Source organism: Pseudonaja textilis, chromosome Z (assembly GCF_049901715.1).
Source record: "Pseudonaja textilis isolate UNSWEBS1 chromosome Z, rPseTex1.2, whole genome shotgun sequence".
Lineage (NCBI taxonomy): Eukaryota > Metazoa > Chordata > Lepidosauria > Squamata > Elapidae > Pseudonaja > Pseudonaja textilis.
Window position 1 is genome coordinate 40,913,575 of NC_142008.1, and position 15,966 is coordinate 40,929,540.

The 15,966-nt window shown below is 38.2% G+C and overlaps 1 protein-coding gene across 1 annotated transcript in view; it reads right to left on the reverse strand.

Annotated features, from left to right (window-relative positions):
* The window catches only part of RFTN1 (raftlin, lipid raft linker 1), a 189,670-nt gene that overhangs the window by 18,862 nt on the left and 154,842 nt on the right, over positions 1–15,966 (reverse strand). Inside the window, 1 exon segment of the mRNA XM_026708274.2 lies at positions 1,606–1,709. Coding sequence (XP_026564059.2) covers positions 1,606–1,709 — 104 coding nt within the window.

Below are 15,966 nucleotides of genomic sequence, written 5' to 3' on the forward strand. Positions count from 1 at the left end.
AGCCTAGGTATTCAATAGAGGCCTTCTATTCAAATATTAACCAGGCTTGATCTTGTTTAATTTTTAAGCACTGGCAATACAGAATAAGTGCTACCACCTATTAAGATATTTGAGGTAATTTCTTTCTTAAATTTGCTGGCCTTTCTAATTAACCATTTAGGATTATGCTTTAATTGAGTGGCTTATTCCATAGCTACAAAGATACTTGCAAATACTGAGCCAATCATCTACAGCCATTCAAAGATAATTAGTTTATGGAAATAAAAAACATATGACAATTACTAGCTTTCAAACATCTGATTAAATAGATTCATATTGAAAAAGTTCATTAATATCTGAATCGAACCTGCCAATTGATAGTGAAATGAAATCTGAATGGAATTTTGGCAGCTGAATTGTAGGAAATAGTTTTGCTGTTGCTGGGGGACAAAAGTCAAAAGAAAGCCCATCTGCCTTCTATGTCAGTCCACATCTCCCTGGCAGCAGGAACCTCCCCTTTATGGATGTTGCAATCCTAATGCTTAAATAAATACAATTGTGGGTGCTTCAATCCTAATGTAATTTGCTCCCCTTCATCAGAATGGTTAATAACAGATTAACCTACTACAGATGTAGTTGAAGTTACAGGAAACAGAATATAAAAATGAATGAAATCAGCAATAATCCATGTTGATAAATGAATTCAAACTGATAAGCCAAGCTACCACTGCCTAGTCATTTTCTATGAAAAATAGAACAATCTATATGTGGTGCTCGAGCACTATCTTTAAGGGGGTGAGGATGGGAATTAAGTATTTGCATCAGCAAATTCAAGGCTAGGGACAGCAATTCAAGGCTAGCGCATCATATTAAGTAGGGCTAATCACGATCCTCACTAATTCTACATTATATCCTGGCTACCATTTTAAAGACACAAGTAAAAATTCAGTACTTTTTAGAGAGGCAGGGGAATTGTGTTTGTTTTTTGGCTTAAGATACTGGTTTAGCACCCTGGCACACTGGATCTAGTGCTAATGATGTTTAAAGATTAAGCCTTCTACAAAGGAACAAAGATAAATGGCAGACATACAAGGGAAAGTAGCAGCAAATGGCATGGAAGCTATATAGCTTTTGTATCTTTGAATTCTATGACAATAATTTATATTCATGGGATGAAATTTTCCTGCTTTCCCCTGTAGCTTTCCACAGCCCCCTCAAAAAAGATCCCTGTGTCTGGAGATTAAAGACTCTTTGAGAAAGTGTGAGATGTTGTGCAGGTGAATATCACTCCCACATGAAAGACAATCTGGGATATGAGCCAGCAAGGAGGAATGACTTCAACCATACTTTTATCCGGAAAAGAAAATTAAACAATTGATAATGTCTCAGATAATAGGACTTCTATGCAAGCTGCAGACTTCCATCTGCAGCTTGCATAGTCTCCCCTGTGCTTGCCAAAGACTGCTTTCTACTTGCACTGCAAGATTATCGGCATAAAAAGAGAAAGGGCTGAACACTTCATGCTCTATGTTATATAGGCAGCTTCTGTGCAGGCTTATTGTAAGATCAATGACCATTTTTATGACTGACTTTTAAACTTAAGGGAAGACTGTCTCTTGACCATACCTCTTTGTCTTTACAATTGGAGTGGGAAGCACACAGGTCAGCTGCCAACCATATACTGCAAGAGAGTTCAACAAGGGGATGTAATCTGCCTGTACCTGAACCCCCTAGGAGAGAGAAATTAAACAATTAGAATGAAATGCTAAAAGTGAGTCTATTTCATAATGACTGTTTATTAAAAGGTTAGACTGTTTTAGCAAATTCAGCAAAACTGGGAAAGAAATTTCAAAAGAAAAGGAATAAAAGCTCATTTTTCAGTTCTTGCTGAAGGGATAAATAATCTTGTTTAAACAGGAGAAAACACATTTCTTTCCATGCTCCAAAACCTTCCATGTGGCAGCTGATGAATCAAATCAACAGGAATTTAGTTTTGTTGGAGAGTCCCTGGACGAATGGCCTCCTGAAATATTAGCTGAAAGAGAACAATTACCTCCTTCTAGACAAAAGATTATTCAAGCAATACAAAAATCTCAGCTCAAATAGCATGGGCAATCCTGCTTTGGATTGTAGAAACACAGCAGGTTGACAGCTAAAATACAGCGAGAAGCTCTTCATTTACACCAGATGGGCCAAGGACACACAGGGGAGGGGGAATCCTGCTTCTAATTTCCAGAGCATTTTATGGTGTGTTAAACAACATTAGGGCAATAATGAGCCCAGGTCATTTACATCCCAGTAGCAACAGCAAACAAACATTTTGCAATTTGCTTTGTTCTTTACATTACCCGTAGGCATATGAGCATCACCAATTTGTTATTTTTCATTAGCAAGTATGCAAACAAGCACTAAGTAATGCTTTATACATCAGGGCCTAACTCAAATAGAATTATTGTCCACACACACAATAGATAAAGGATTGTTTGACTTCAAACAGTAATGTAACACAAGATATAAACCTTATCTAGAGAAAATGGGTAGAATCCCAATTTATAAAAAGATCTATGAAGAATAGATTTGCTGAGAATTGGCCCATCTCAAGGTAACAATGAACCATTTCCTACAGGGAACACTGTATAGAATGGGTTGGATTTCAACCTTTAGAAAACCAGTCAGCAGGCTTCAAAGCTATGGAGTCCCCCTCTTGGTCCTAAGTACAGTGGATGCTTTGGCAGTTAACACAATCAAAGCAGAAATTCACTGCCTTGGTTATTACGGCTCTGTAGTGTGTTACTGCCAAACAAATCTGTTTTCTTGCCAGGTTTTTAATGGCCAAGAGCTGCTGAATAGGGAGTCATTTCTAGGGAGTGTCGTCTTCCCTTATGACCCAGGGCAGGACTAAATATTGTTGGCACCTAAGGCACTCAAGCTTTGGTGCAATACAACTGTCTATATTTGGTTTTTGCAGAAGCTGTATCATTTTGCCATTTGCCATCACGGGTGTTTTTCTCTATAGGCATGAATAGCGTGTTCACAGATTATTATTATTATTACTATGCTCCTACAACTTATTGTTATGATTATTTAGATTTAACCTTCCTTTTTGTTTCTGGTAGCTCCTACCTGGTCATGGTAGAATTATGTCTGAGGAGACAAAGTATTTCATGCTTTTATCAGAATTTTTTCCTACTAAGGAAAAAAATAAAGATGTCGGTAGAGGCAGAGTTACAATGTAGGGCACAGTATTTGGACTTCTTATAAAACTCTATAACTTGATGGGGATATGCATAATCCAAGTCTTTCAAAAAATCTATTGCAGTTTTTAAATATATTTTATCAAGCTACAAAAACAGTGCTATCAACATTTCTTTAAAACCATTAATTATGAATATCTAACTAAATGTATAAATTAAATAACTATACAATGACACATATATTACTACTGTATAAAAGAGTATGTATTTAAAAAAACACTAACCTATTTTATAAAAAACATATATGATAAAAGAAATAAAAAGCCCAATACTAATACGCACAAAAAACCCTTGGATTATAAAGATGAAAAAGAAAAAAAACACTAAGAGCTTTAATCTTCCCTTCCATTCTAAAAAAGGGGAAAACTTTAAAAATAAAACGAAATAAACTATTTTGTGCATAGAGTCTATTTTATTATCGTGATATTTTGTTATTGTTTTTAAAATAACAAGAAGTAGTTTTTACACTCTAATATATATAATTTGTTTTTCACTGGCCCCATTTTGGTTCTATTTCTCTTACACTTAAGGCCAACTAATTCTTTCTTTAAAGTAATACTTAAAGGACATGGAAAAGAAAGCACAAGCATGTAATTTCATACATAACTTTATATGTAATAAAAACCTTAACATTTCTAACACCATATATAAGGATATATATAATAGTAGTCATTTTTAAACCTCAAAAGAAGGATCTCAATTAAGATCTCAATATTCCTTTAAAAGAAAAGGGGGAAAGAATGTAAACTGTTCTACAAGTCATATTGGAAGACATTTTCTTTTATGTGTGAAAGGGAGCACAATTTTAATGAACTCATTCCCCATTCTCTTGCAGTTGGTAAGTAATCTCTGATCACACCTTGAGTGTCAAAAAACTGAAGAATGTTGAGCTGGCTATTTTCCACTCTTGTAGCAGATAAAAAGAATTCAATCTTAGTCATTATTTTGGTGTTTATTAATTTTTTCCTATACTCAGCAACAGTCTGGCTCATTAGGAATATCTAAAAAGCTATGTACTTTGAGATATGCGGAGGGGAGAATATTTAAGGCAAAATCAGTATAAAGAAAAGCAATATGTATTAGCAATGTCTCTGGTTTTTCTCAACAATACAGGCTTTAAAATAAAACCAGTAATAAACAAAATAATATAATCCACATTTGTATAAGACTAGAAAAAGTGCATCTGAAGCAATTTTTTTCACGAATCTCTGGATCAAAACTGGCAGCTGTAAAATTGAAATAACTTTAGAATCTGAGATGATATATATGTTCATCAATCCAGCTTAACCTTTTGAAGGATATATGAATAAGTAGCCTTGATTGCTTCCTGTCAAACACTTCTTCGAAAACACTAAATAAGCAAAAGCCACAATGCATAGGTAGCTGGAACAGTACCCTTTGCTGAATGCATCACTTCTAAAGTAATATTTGTAAACTCCATTATCATACAGGCAGTCCTCAAGACATGACTGCAATGGTGCCTGCCCATTACAATTACCTGTTATAGCAGTCATCATGTGAAACACATCATCTAACAACTCCACTCCTGCTCTCCCCAGTGAAACAAACAAATGTGTGGGGATCGTTATGTGAAGTGTGGGGTGCCTTCTGGGTGGGAGAGGCCTAGTACAAGCCCAGGCCTGCCTGCCCTGGCTCTCCTAAAGATTCTCCCATCTGCAAAACACTCCATGTTCCAGTTCCCATGCTTTAGTATCCAACAGGCCTTTTCCCATTCCCACCAGACCTTGGACCTGATTCCCACTGCACCAAGCCAAACATTCCTCTCCTCACTTACCTTTTGAAGAGCTCTGAGGTGTTCCAGAACCCTGGAATATCTTTTTGTTTTGCGCAGCTGCATGCCATGGCTGCAAAAGTGGCTGTGCATTTTGTTCTGCACACAAAATGGCTACATTAGGATCATTGCTACATAGTCTGGGAAAAAACTGCCACAAACAGGCAGGACAAAATGATGGCTGCATTTGGATCACTGCTGCATGGCCCAGAGACACATGGTCTGCCCTCCTTCCACAACATGAAGTCCAGAGAGTTTTAGAAGTGCTACATGATAGACAAATGGGAAAGAAACCCAAGTACTGCAGAGTTCCAGTGGTATAGAATTGGGGGGGAGAGGTGGGTAGGCACTGCAGGAAGACATGACTCTCTTTACTCATATTCCTTTTTTAATGATTTTTGAACCCATTGTGGTCCATTTCAAGAGTGGTATTTTATCACCTCCAGAATCAACAAATCTTCAGCAGCCTAAATGCCTAAAACACATTTTGGGTCATAAATTAGAAGAATTAGAAGAACTTTATTGTCATTGTACAAGTACAACAGAACTGTGGATGCACCCTAGCAACAGTTTGCAATACAATAAAACCAAAGCACTTAAAAATGAAGATAAGAAAAATAGAGTACTTATGTCTCTATTTGCAATTTGAGAGTACAATATCTACGAATATACAAAAAATATACATCCAACACTGACTGTAACGCTTAGCTGAGTATAATACACAAGAGATGGATTGTACTGTAATATGTTATTATTCATCTGAATGGGGTATTGAGATTTCACATCTTTTCACATCTTAATAAGGTAGTGACTTCGTTGTTTATTTGCGGTTCGGATGGCCCAGGAAAAGAAACTATTTTTTAGTCTAGTGGTATGGGATTTTATTGACCTAAAACGCCATCCAGACGGCAGCAGGTCAAAAAGATAATTGCCAGGGTGTGAGGGGTCTTCTATGATGGCCTTGATTCTGCTTTAGCAGCGGGACCTGGCTAAGTCTTCCAGAGCGGGCAGAGGGCAACCAGTGATCTTTTAAGCTGTGTCCACCACCCTCTGTACAGTTTTCCTGTGGAGCCTGCATACTACACACCCAGACAATAGGTCAGAGTGCTCTCCACAGAGGCTTTATAGAAAGCCAGCAACAGCTTCTTATCCAGATTGTTCTTCCTGAGAACCCACAGGAAGTGCAGCCGCTGCTGAGCCTTCTTCACTATGGCCTTGGTATTAGGGGACAGGAGATATCAGCTGAAATATGGATGCCAAGGAATCTGATCGTAGGGACAGTTTCCACTTGTTCTCCATTGATGATGAGTGGGGCGTGGTCCTGTCCATGTTTCCTGAAGTCCATAATCAGTTCTTTGGTTTTATGGACATTCAGTGACAGATTGTTCTGTGAACACCAGATAGACAGGTTCTCTACTTCTGCCTTATATGCCATCTCATCCTCTCCAGAGATGAGATCAATCACGGTCGTGTCATCCGCAAACTTTATGATGGTGTTTATTGCGTGGCTTGGTGAGCAGTCAAAGGTGTACAAGGCATATAGCAGGGGGCTCAAGACACAACCCTGGGGGGAACCAGTACTTGTTAGGTATAACATAGGTCACCTAACGTAGTTTGGGTAAAATAATATATATAAGCTATGATTATTGTTAGTTTAAGTGTGTGTCACTTTAAATGCAAATGCATGTAATTTTGGGTGTGGTGTGAAACCACCATAAGAGGCAGCAAGAGGACCTGATTGATTGCTGACAAGACGCTGACAGTTTGCTGGCAATTACTGACAATTACTGGATTGGATTACATTGATGTTTGTTAGCTGCGTGTTTCCCTACTGAAGAAAAGCTCAAGGAAGAGAGGAGTTTATCTCTCTACTGCGAGAAGATAAATCACCGGACTGATTTTGTAAGTGTACTGACCACTCTTTTTCGACACTGGAATTTGCAAATGAATACTCCCTGGATGGACTGAACTAAGTGAATGATATACGGACTGTTTTGACTATGCTTTACCTCTTGCTGGAATAAAACTATTTAATTAGCACTTGTATCTGTTTTTACTGAGTGTAAGCTACACAACGTTTATCTCACATATTTTGCCTGCCTGCCTGACTGCCCTGCAGATCTTGCTAGGGGTGTATCCCTAACACTGGTTATGGGCCCAGCTGCACAGTCAGACTAACCAGGATATAACAGGCTTATATAAAGTGAGAGTTAGTGTAGTTACACAATACTGTAAACAGACAGCTGTGTTTATTAATTATAGTTTAATATCCAGAGAAAGATGGCAGAAGTCAATTTACCAAGTTTGTCTCTAATATCCAAACTGGATGGAACAAACTATGTTTCATGGTCTATGAAATGCAGCCTACTTCTACGCAGAGAAGGTTTGTGGAATATAATTCAAAACCCACCAGAGGTAGATGCTTGGGATCCAGAGGATGAAGATGATGCCCACAAAATACAAGAATATAAACTGAAAAATGAGCAAGCTCTCTGTATAATAGGACTGACACTCTGCGACCAGCAGCTTGTCCATATTCGTGGAGAAGAAACAGCTGCTAAGTGCTGGGAGAATTTAAAGAAGATTTATGTTCGAGACAGTGTAGGAGCTCATATAAATCTTACACGGAAGCTGTTTAGAACACATCTTCAAAAGAATGGAGACATGTTGACTCATATAAACACTATGAAGAGGATTTTTCAGGAGCTGCATGAAAAAGAGCTTATCTTCACTGAACTGCATCAGGTTTATATAATTTTGTCTTCATTACATGAGAGCTACGATGATTACGTAACTTCATTGGAAGTGCTACCAAAGGATAACCTCACATTAACTGACATTACTGGCAGGTTAATTGAAGAAGCCAGGAGAAGGCTTGAAAGGGATCAACTCAGAAGGGAACAACCACAAGAAGAGGAATTATCTTAGGTCAGCCTACACAATTAGAAAATGTTTTAATTGTGGAAGAAAAGGACATTTGGCTAGATTCTGCAAGAAAGAAAAATGCCACAATGCCAGCCAGAATGCTAAAAGGCATCAAAAGGATAAAAAATGCTTAGAGTTAGCCATGTATAGCAACCAAACTGTGAACAATAATAATTTTTGGGTTGTAGATAGTAGAGCATCGCACTGCATAACAAAAGATAAGAAAAGATTTATTAAGATGTCCACGAGTTCACAGCAGATATCATTACCTAATGGTTGGAAACTGAAAGCAAGAGGTCAAGGTACTGCATATTGTTCTTGCATAAAAGAAAATGTAAAAATGTTATATGTACCACAACTTAAGTTTAATTTGCTTTCGGTTAGAGTTTTGATTAAACTAGGTTATGTAGTTACCTTTAGGGGAGAAAACTGCATAATAGAAAAGGAAGGTAAAAAAGTGACTGCAACTTTAAAGGGTGAATTGTATGTGTTAAATGATAATCAATTAGAGGTGGCTAACACAGTGTATAATAATGTTAAACCTCATGATGAATGCATACATTTGTTACACAGACGTTTAGGGCATATAAATTTTAAAATGCTCAAGCAAACGGTTGAACTGTCTAAAGGTATAAAACTAAAGCCTTGCAGTAAGTATTTGCACTGCAATGCTTGCAGTCAAGAAAAAAGCAAGGTAATACCAGCAAATAGAATTAATGGATTTAAGACTAAGGAGCCTCTAGAAGTCGTATTTGCTGATATTATAGGTCCTAAAAAACCAAGTGTGGGAGGTGCTTGTTATATATTAAGTATAATTGATAATTATTCTAGATTTGGTTTCTGTTATTTAATGAAGAGTAAAACGGAAACATATCAGAATTTCTTTAATTGGTTGAAGTTTGCAGAGAGAAAAACTAAAAGGAAACTAGTAACTCTTGTAACTGATAATGGTACGGAATTTATAAATAATAAATTCCAAAATAGACTGAAGATGGCAGGTGTAGAACATAAAAGGTCTGCACCATATAGGCCACAACCTAATTCCTTTATAGAAAGGCGAGGCCAAAAACTGCAGGCAATGGCTCGTACTATGTTGTCAGATTCAGGATTACCTGAGAATTTGTGGGGAGAAGCAACAATGTGTGGCAATCATATATTGAATAATGTTGTTAACTCAACAACAGGTGAATTACCATTCACACGGTGGCATGGTAGAAAACCTGACCTAAGCTATATGCACACATTTGGAGCACCAGCATGGGTGCATATTCCTACACAACTGAGACATAAGGGACAGCATAGGGCTAAAAGATTATATTTTGTAGGTTACGAATCTAACCATAGATCTTACAGGTTCTGGGAAGAGGGCACAACTAAAATTTATTGTAGTGCTAGTGCTAAATTCCTGGAACATGTAGGATGGCAAAAATTGGAACAAGATTCGAATAAAAGTGTAATTATGGAAACCTACAGGGGCCCGAGCCACCATACTAGTGATGAGGAAAATCCAATTAAAGAGAAAGTAAAGGAAGAGAAAATAGGACCAATTAAAGAAGAAATAAGTGAAGAAGAAATAGATAACCTGGAACAGGTGATAGATAAGAGTCCACCTGTGAGTCCTGTTCTACCTAGACGGTCAACACGAGTAAGTAGACCACCTGATAGGTATCAGGCAAGTGTGGTGTGCCAGATTAGTAAAATTCCAACCACTGTGGAAGAACTAAAATTGTATCCTGCGAAGGATCAGGAGAACTGGCATACAGCAATGCAAAAGGAACTGAATTCACTAAAACAGATGGGAGTCTATGAGAATGCCAAATTACCTCCAGGTGAAAAGTCCATTGGATGCAAATGGATATTTAAATTAAAAACAGGTAATAATGGGACTGTTACCCATAAGTCTAGGTTGGTAGCTCAAGGATTTAATCAAACTGCATGTGATTATGATGAAGTGTTTGCACCAAGTCTAAAAGCAACAACCTTGAGAGCAGCTTTAGTGTGGGCAGCTAAGAAAAACTATATCATAAATCATTTAGATGTAGAAACTGCCTATCTGCATGCACCATTGCAGCACACTATATACCTAAAGAAACCTGTAGGGATTAAGGATGATAAAACTAATAATGACTGTTGGAAACTTAAAAAGAGTCTCTATGGATTAAAACAATCTGGTTACGAATGGAACCAATATATTGTTAAGGAGTTAAACAATATAGGGTTTAAAGCAGGTTTAGCTGATCCATGTTTATTTAAAAGAGAGACAAATGGAATAGTGTCATTATTATTGTTGTTTACAGATGATATTGCATTAATTACAAAAACTAATAATGAAGCTACTGAAATAATATCATTATTAGGAAAGAGGATAAAATTAAAGCAATTAGGAGAGATAAAACAGTATCTCGGATTGACAATAAATAAAACCAATCGTGGCTATAAGATATCTCAAGAGGATAAGATTTATCAATTACTAAAAACATATGAGATGGAACTTTGTAAGCCAGCAAAAACTCCAATGAGTCAGGAATTTTGCCGGACTGATGCTCAGAGTTCAAAATTCGATAAGACTATCTATCAGTCGCTAATTGGCAGTCTATCGTACATTAGTAATTGGTCAAGGCCAGATATTGCCTATGGCGTTAATCAATTGGCTCGATTCAACACTGAACCCGCTGAACGACACTGGCAAGCAGCAAAACGTATCTTAAGATATCTTAAAAGGACAATGCACTATGCATTGTATTTGGAGCCAAAAGATGATTTGATTTTAAGTGCATATGCTGATGCAAGTTTTGCAACAGATATAAACACTAGGAAATCAACTTCAGGAATGGCTATACTACTAGGAAAAGCATTGATTGGTTGGAGGTCAATTAGACAGCAACACATAAGTATGTCCACAATGGAAGCAGAATTTTCATGTCTATCCTTATTATGTACTGATTTAATTCTGTATAAACAGTTGTTGTTAGATATGGGATTAACTGTTAATGATTCCATTGTAGTGTATGAGGACAATCAAGCAGCCATACAGATGGCTACAAATATTGCTGTAAAAACGAGATCTAAGCATACAGATCTTAGATATCTGAATGTAAGACAATCTGTAAAAGATGGTTTAATAAGATTGGAATATTGTATGACTGAGCAAAATATTGCTGATCAGTTCACAAAAGCCCAAGGTGCAGTGAAACACAAAGAGAGTTGTGATGACTATGGGTTAAAGTTGTAAATAGATATATATATTATTATATTACCCAAAAGGGGAGAATGTTAGGTATAACATAGGTCACCTAACGTAGTTTGGGTAAAATAATATATATAAGCTATGATTATTGTTAGTTTAAGTGTGTGTCACTTTAAATGCAAATGCATGTAATTTTGGGTGTGGTGTGAAACCACCATAAGAGGCAGCAAGAGGACCTGATTGATTGCTGACGAGACGCTGACAGTTTGCTGGCAATTACTGACAATTACTGGATTGGATTACGTTGATGTTTGTTAGCTGTGTGTTTCCCTACTGAAGAAAAGCTCAAGGAAGAGAGGAGTTTATCTCTCTACTGCGAGAAGATAAATCACCGGACTGATTTTGTAAGTGTACTGACCTCTCTTTTTCGACACTGGAATTTGCAAATGAATACTCCCTGGATGGACTGAACTAAGTGAATGATATACGGACTGTTTTGACTATGCTTTACCTCTTGCTGGAATAAAACTATTTAATTAGCACTTGTATCTGTTTTTACTGAGTGTAAGCTACACAACGTTTATCTCACATATTTTGCCTGCCTGCCTGACTGCCCTGCAGATCTTGCTAGGGGTGTATCCCTAACAGTACTGAATGTAATAATGGAAGAAAGGTCGGGGCCAAGTCTAACAGACTGTGGTCTGTTTGTCAAAAAGTTCTTAATCCAGGAACATCTAGGGGTGGGAACCTGCAGATTATACAGTTTGGTTACTAGTATATCTGGGATGATAGTGTTAAATGCAGAGCTGTAGTCCACAAAGAGAATCCTCACATAGCTCCGTTTGTTCTCCAGATGACTCAGTGCTCTATGAAGTGTGACGGACACAGCATCCTCTGTAGATCGGTTTGCTCTATAAGCAAACTGATGTTGATCAAAGGAGGGCGGGAGGCAGTCTCTGATGTGCTGTGAAACTAGTCGCTCAAAAACCTTCATAATGGAGCTTGTTAACGCTATGGGTCTATAATCATTGAGAGTGTTTATATTTGTTTTTTGGGGAACTGGGATGATGGTTGCAGCCTTCAGGCATTGTGGGATAATGGCATGTGTTAAAGATAGACTGAACAGCTCTGTAAGTATTTCTGCCAACTGCACACGCTTTAACTACTGCACCAGGAATGCCATCAGGCCCAGCAGCTTTCATGAGATTTACTGCTCTCAGTGTTTTTCTCACCTCATGCACCTGAAGAGAAAGAGGTGCAGCGTCATGGTCCTCGTGAGGCAGTATGTCCAGATTCTTGGTGGTCTCAAAGCGTGCAAAAAAGCTTTTTAGCTCCTCTGCCAGAGTGCTACTGCTCTCGCTGTTTGTTGGGCCCTGGCCTTTATAGTTGGTCAGGGCCTGTATCCCCCTCCACATCTGCTGTGGGTCACTGTCAGTAAAGTGGCCCTCGACCTTCCTCCTATACATCTCTTTAGCATGTTTGATGCCCCTTCTCAGCTCAGCTCTGGCAGTGCTGTACTGTGAGGTGTCACCTGCTCTGAAAGCCAGGTCACAGGTCCTGATCAGAGTCTGGACTTCACTGGTCATCCAGGGTTTCCTGTTTGGGAAGGTCCGTATGCGTTTGTCCAGTGACATTTTCTACACAGGTCTTCATGTAGAAAAGCACAGTCTCTGTGTATAACTCGAAGTCCTGTTGTTTGAAGATGCTCCAATCTGTGCAGGCAAAACAGTCCTGAAGTTGGGAGAGGGCATTTTCAGGCAAACATCTAATAGTTTGACTGCTAGGTTTTGTTCTCTTCCTAAGGGGAGTGTAGGATGGTAGTAAGAGCAGGGTGAGATGGTCTGATTGTCCTAAGTGGGGAAGAGGTTTTGCTCTATAAGCATGCTTAATATTTGAATACGCATGATCAAATGTGTTTTTTCCCCTGGTTGGGCACTTAACATGTTGGTAAAGTTTAGGGAGCACAGTTTTTAGGCATGCTCTGTTGAAATCCCCAGCAATGATGTGAATGCCCTCAGGATGAGCTCTCTGTTTCATAGTAATTATGTCTTGAAGGTGACTGAGTGCCATGCTAACATTAGCATCTGGAGGTAAATATACAGCAGTGATGGTAACTACTGTTAGCTCCCGTGGCAGATAAAACGGTCTACACTGAACAGTCATGGCCTCTAAATCTGGTGAGCAATGGCTGTTTGTTATTTTGTGCACCAGTCTTTACGTACATAAATAATTAGGCCCCCTCCTCTTCTCTTACCGGAGGCTATATTGCGATCTTGACAGTGCAAGGTCCGGTCTGCTAACTTCACTGTAGCATCAGGATTTACGGGTGCAGCCAGGATTCTGTGACGATTAGCAGACAGCACTCACGAATTGTGTGATTGTGGGAGATCTGCAGCTGTAGTTCATCCACTTTGTTTACGAGAGATGTGAGGAACATAGATGGTAATGGGGGTTTCTGCGGTCTCTTCCTCAATTGAGGCCTGCTCTGCATCCCCGCTTCTGTTTTCTCTCCCTACACCGTCTCCTATGCTTGCTTGATCCGACAACGATCCATGGAGCTCCCAGAGATCTTGTTAGCTCCAATGGGATATTGTGCGATTCTGTATAAGCATAGGTGATTTCAGTCTTGAATTGCTGTCCTATACTTATCAGGTCTTCTCGATAGTCCGTTAGTCCGTTGCAGGATGGAGTAAAATGCAGGAACAAAAAGAAGTAACAACACAAAAAGAAGAACAGACATCGGGAGCATTGAGCCGCTGTGACCTGCTCTTTTCCGTTTTCCCTCAATTTCTCTCTTCTAGTATATTAACTAGTAGCGTCAAGGGAAGGATAGTTCAAAAGAGATAACATGACTATCATGACCTTGCAGTAGAAGTCCCTTCCCTTTTGTATGTGCATCAATATTGCATTCATGTACACAAACATGACATTGTGTATACTATCTTGTCTATTTTGACTTGGATGCCACTATCAGTTCTTCGCGCTTCCTTGCCAGTACACAAGTTTCCCATTTTTGTGAGAAAGTTTCTGTCTGAAAAGATGTTTACCTCTTCTTCTATCAGCTATGTTATCAGCTAAAAAAATAGTTCATATCCAAAACTAGGTACGCCCGCCCCTAACTTCCTCAATACCAACTACTACTGACCTTAAATGCAAGCTATTTAATATAAGAAGCCTCATAAATAAAATACCTGAATTCCTTCTCTTACTAAATAGGGCTACATTCAACATTATATTTGTCTGTGAAACATGGCTGAATGCATCCCTCCCTGACTCCATTGCCACAGTAAGAGATTATTTTTATTATTTATTTAATTTGTCAATCGCTTACAAGATACAGGTATAAGAATAAATATAGTTTTGAATTCATGAGATAGGTACTTATAAGAAAAAATAAAAAAATACAATAGGACAGGGACGGTAGGCACGATTGATGTGCTATCATATTTACTGGTCCAATCATCCGTAGAGGAGGTGGTGTTGCAATCTTCTATAAAAAGTCCCTATATCTAAAAAATATCGAAGTTACTCAAGATCTTGCTCTTCCTGAGACCATTGTCTGTGAGCTGTCCTTAAATATCACATTTCGCTTCTTATTTGTTACAGAGCCCCTGATTATGACATTTTACATGTTAACTTCACTACTATTGTGGGCAACCTCCTGCCCACATGTTCTTATCTTTCTTGGTGACCTCAATCTACCTCTTATTAATTGGACCCAAAATGAATGTACAACTGAATCCATACATGCAACCCTGTACAATGCTGTAACTAATCTGGGACTGGAGCAATACTAGATTCAACAACTGCCTCGATCTCATCTTCTGTAAGAGTTTAAATTCAATTTATGGACCACAAATAAAAGAACCCTTTTCCAACAGTGACCACAGCATGATTGACTTTTGTCCCAACATACGTCCTCACAAAAATCACCATAACAATGGGAACCCCAATTATAACTTTAAAAAAGCCAACTATGATCTCATAGACACTGACTTCTCATCTCTTGAATGGCAAACTCTATTCATTGGCTGCAATACTGCCAAAGACCATTACAACATCTTTTTACTCAAATTAAAAGAATCATTAAATTATATGTACCACTAATAACCGCAAAACCAAGAAAAATAAATTACCCATAATAATAGGGAAGCTCCAATCCAAAAAAAGATCTCTTTGGTGAAAAAACAAAACTGGCCATGTAGTTAACTTTAAAAGCCGCTACAAAAACTTATGCCACCAGATAAAGACTGGATGCACCAATCACATCAAACAAGAGAAAAACCTTCTGTGCAAGAAACCCACCCGTGCCTTCTATAATTTTGTAAACAAACTCAAAAGACTTGAGACCCATCCCACCCCTAAAAGGACCTAACAGTAAAGACTGTAATGATGAAACCATTCAAGCCAACCTCTTTAACACATTCTTTGGCTCAGTTTTTGTAAACGGCAATGGCTCATGCACAATATTTCATAGTCCCTATTTCATAGTCATATCACAGATAATTACAACCATCTAATACATACCAATTTTACAGAAGGTAACATTGGAAAAGTACTACACAATCTAAAACCATCTCTATCTATTGGACCTAATGGATTATGTGCCTACTTCTTAAAAAAAACCTCTCCACTGCCATAGCATAACCTCTAAGTATAATCTTTGAAAAATCTTCCAGGACCAGCTCCTTGCCCAACCTATGGTCCTAGCTAAGGTCACCCCCATCTTCAAAAAGGGAGACCCCAGCCTAATTGAAAATTACAGACCAATCTCTTTATGTTGCGTCAGCTGCAAAGTCATGGAATCAATCATTAACCAATCCATTACC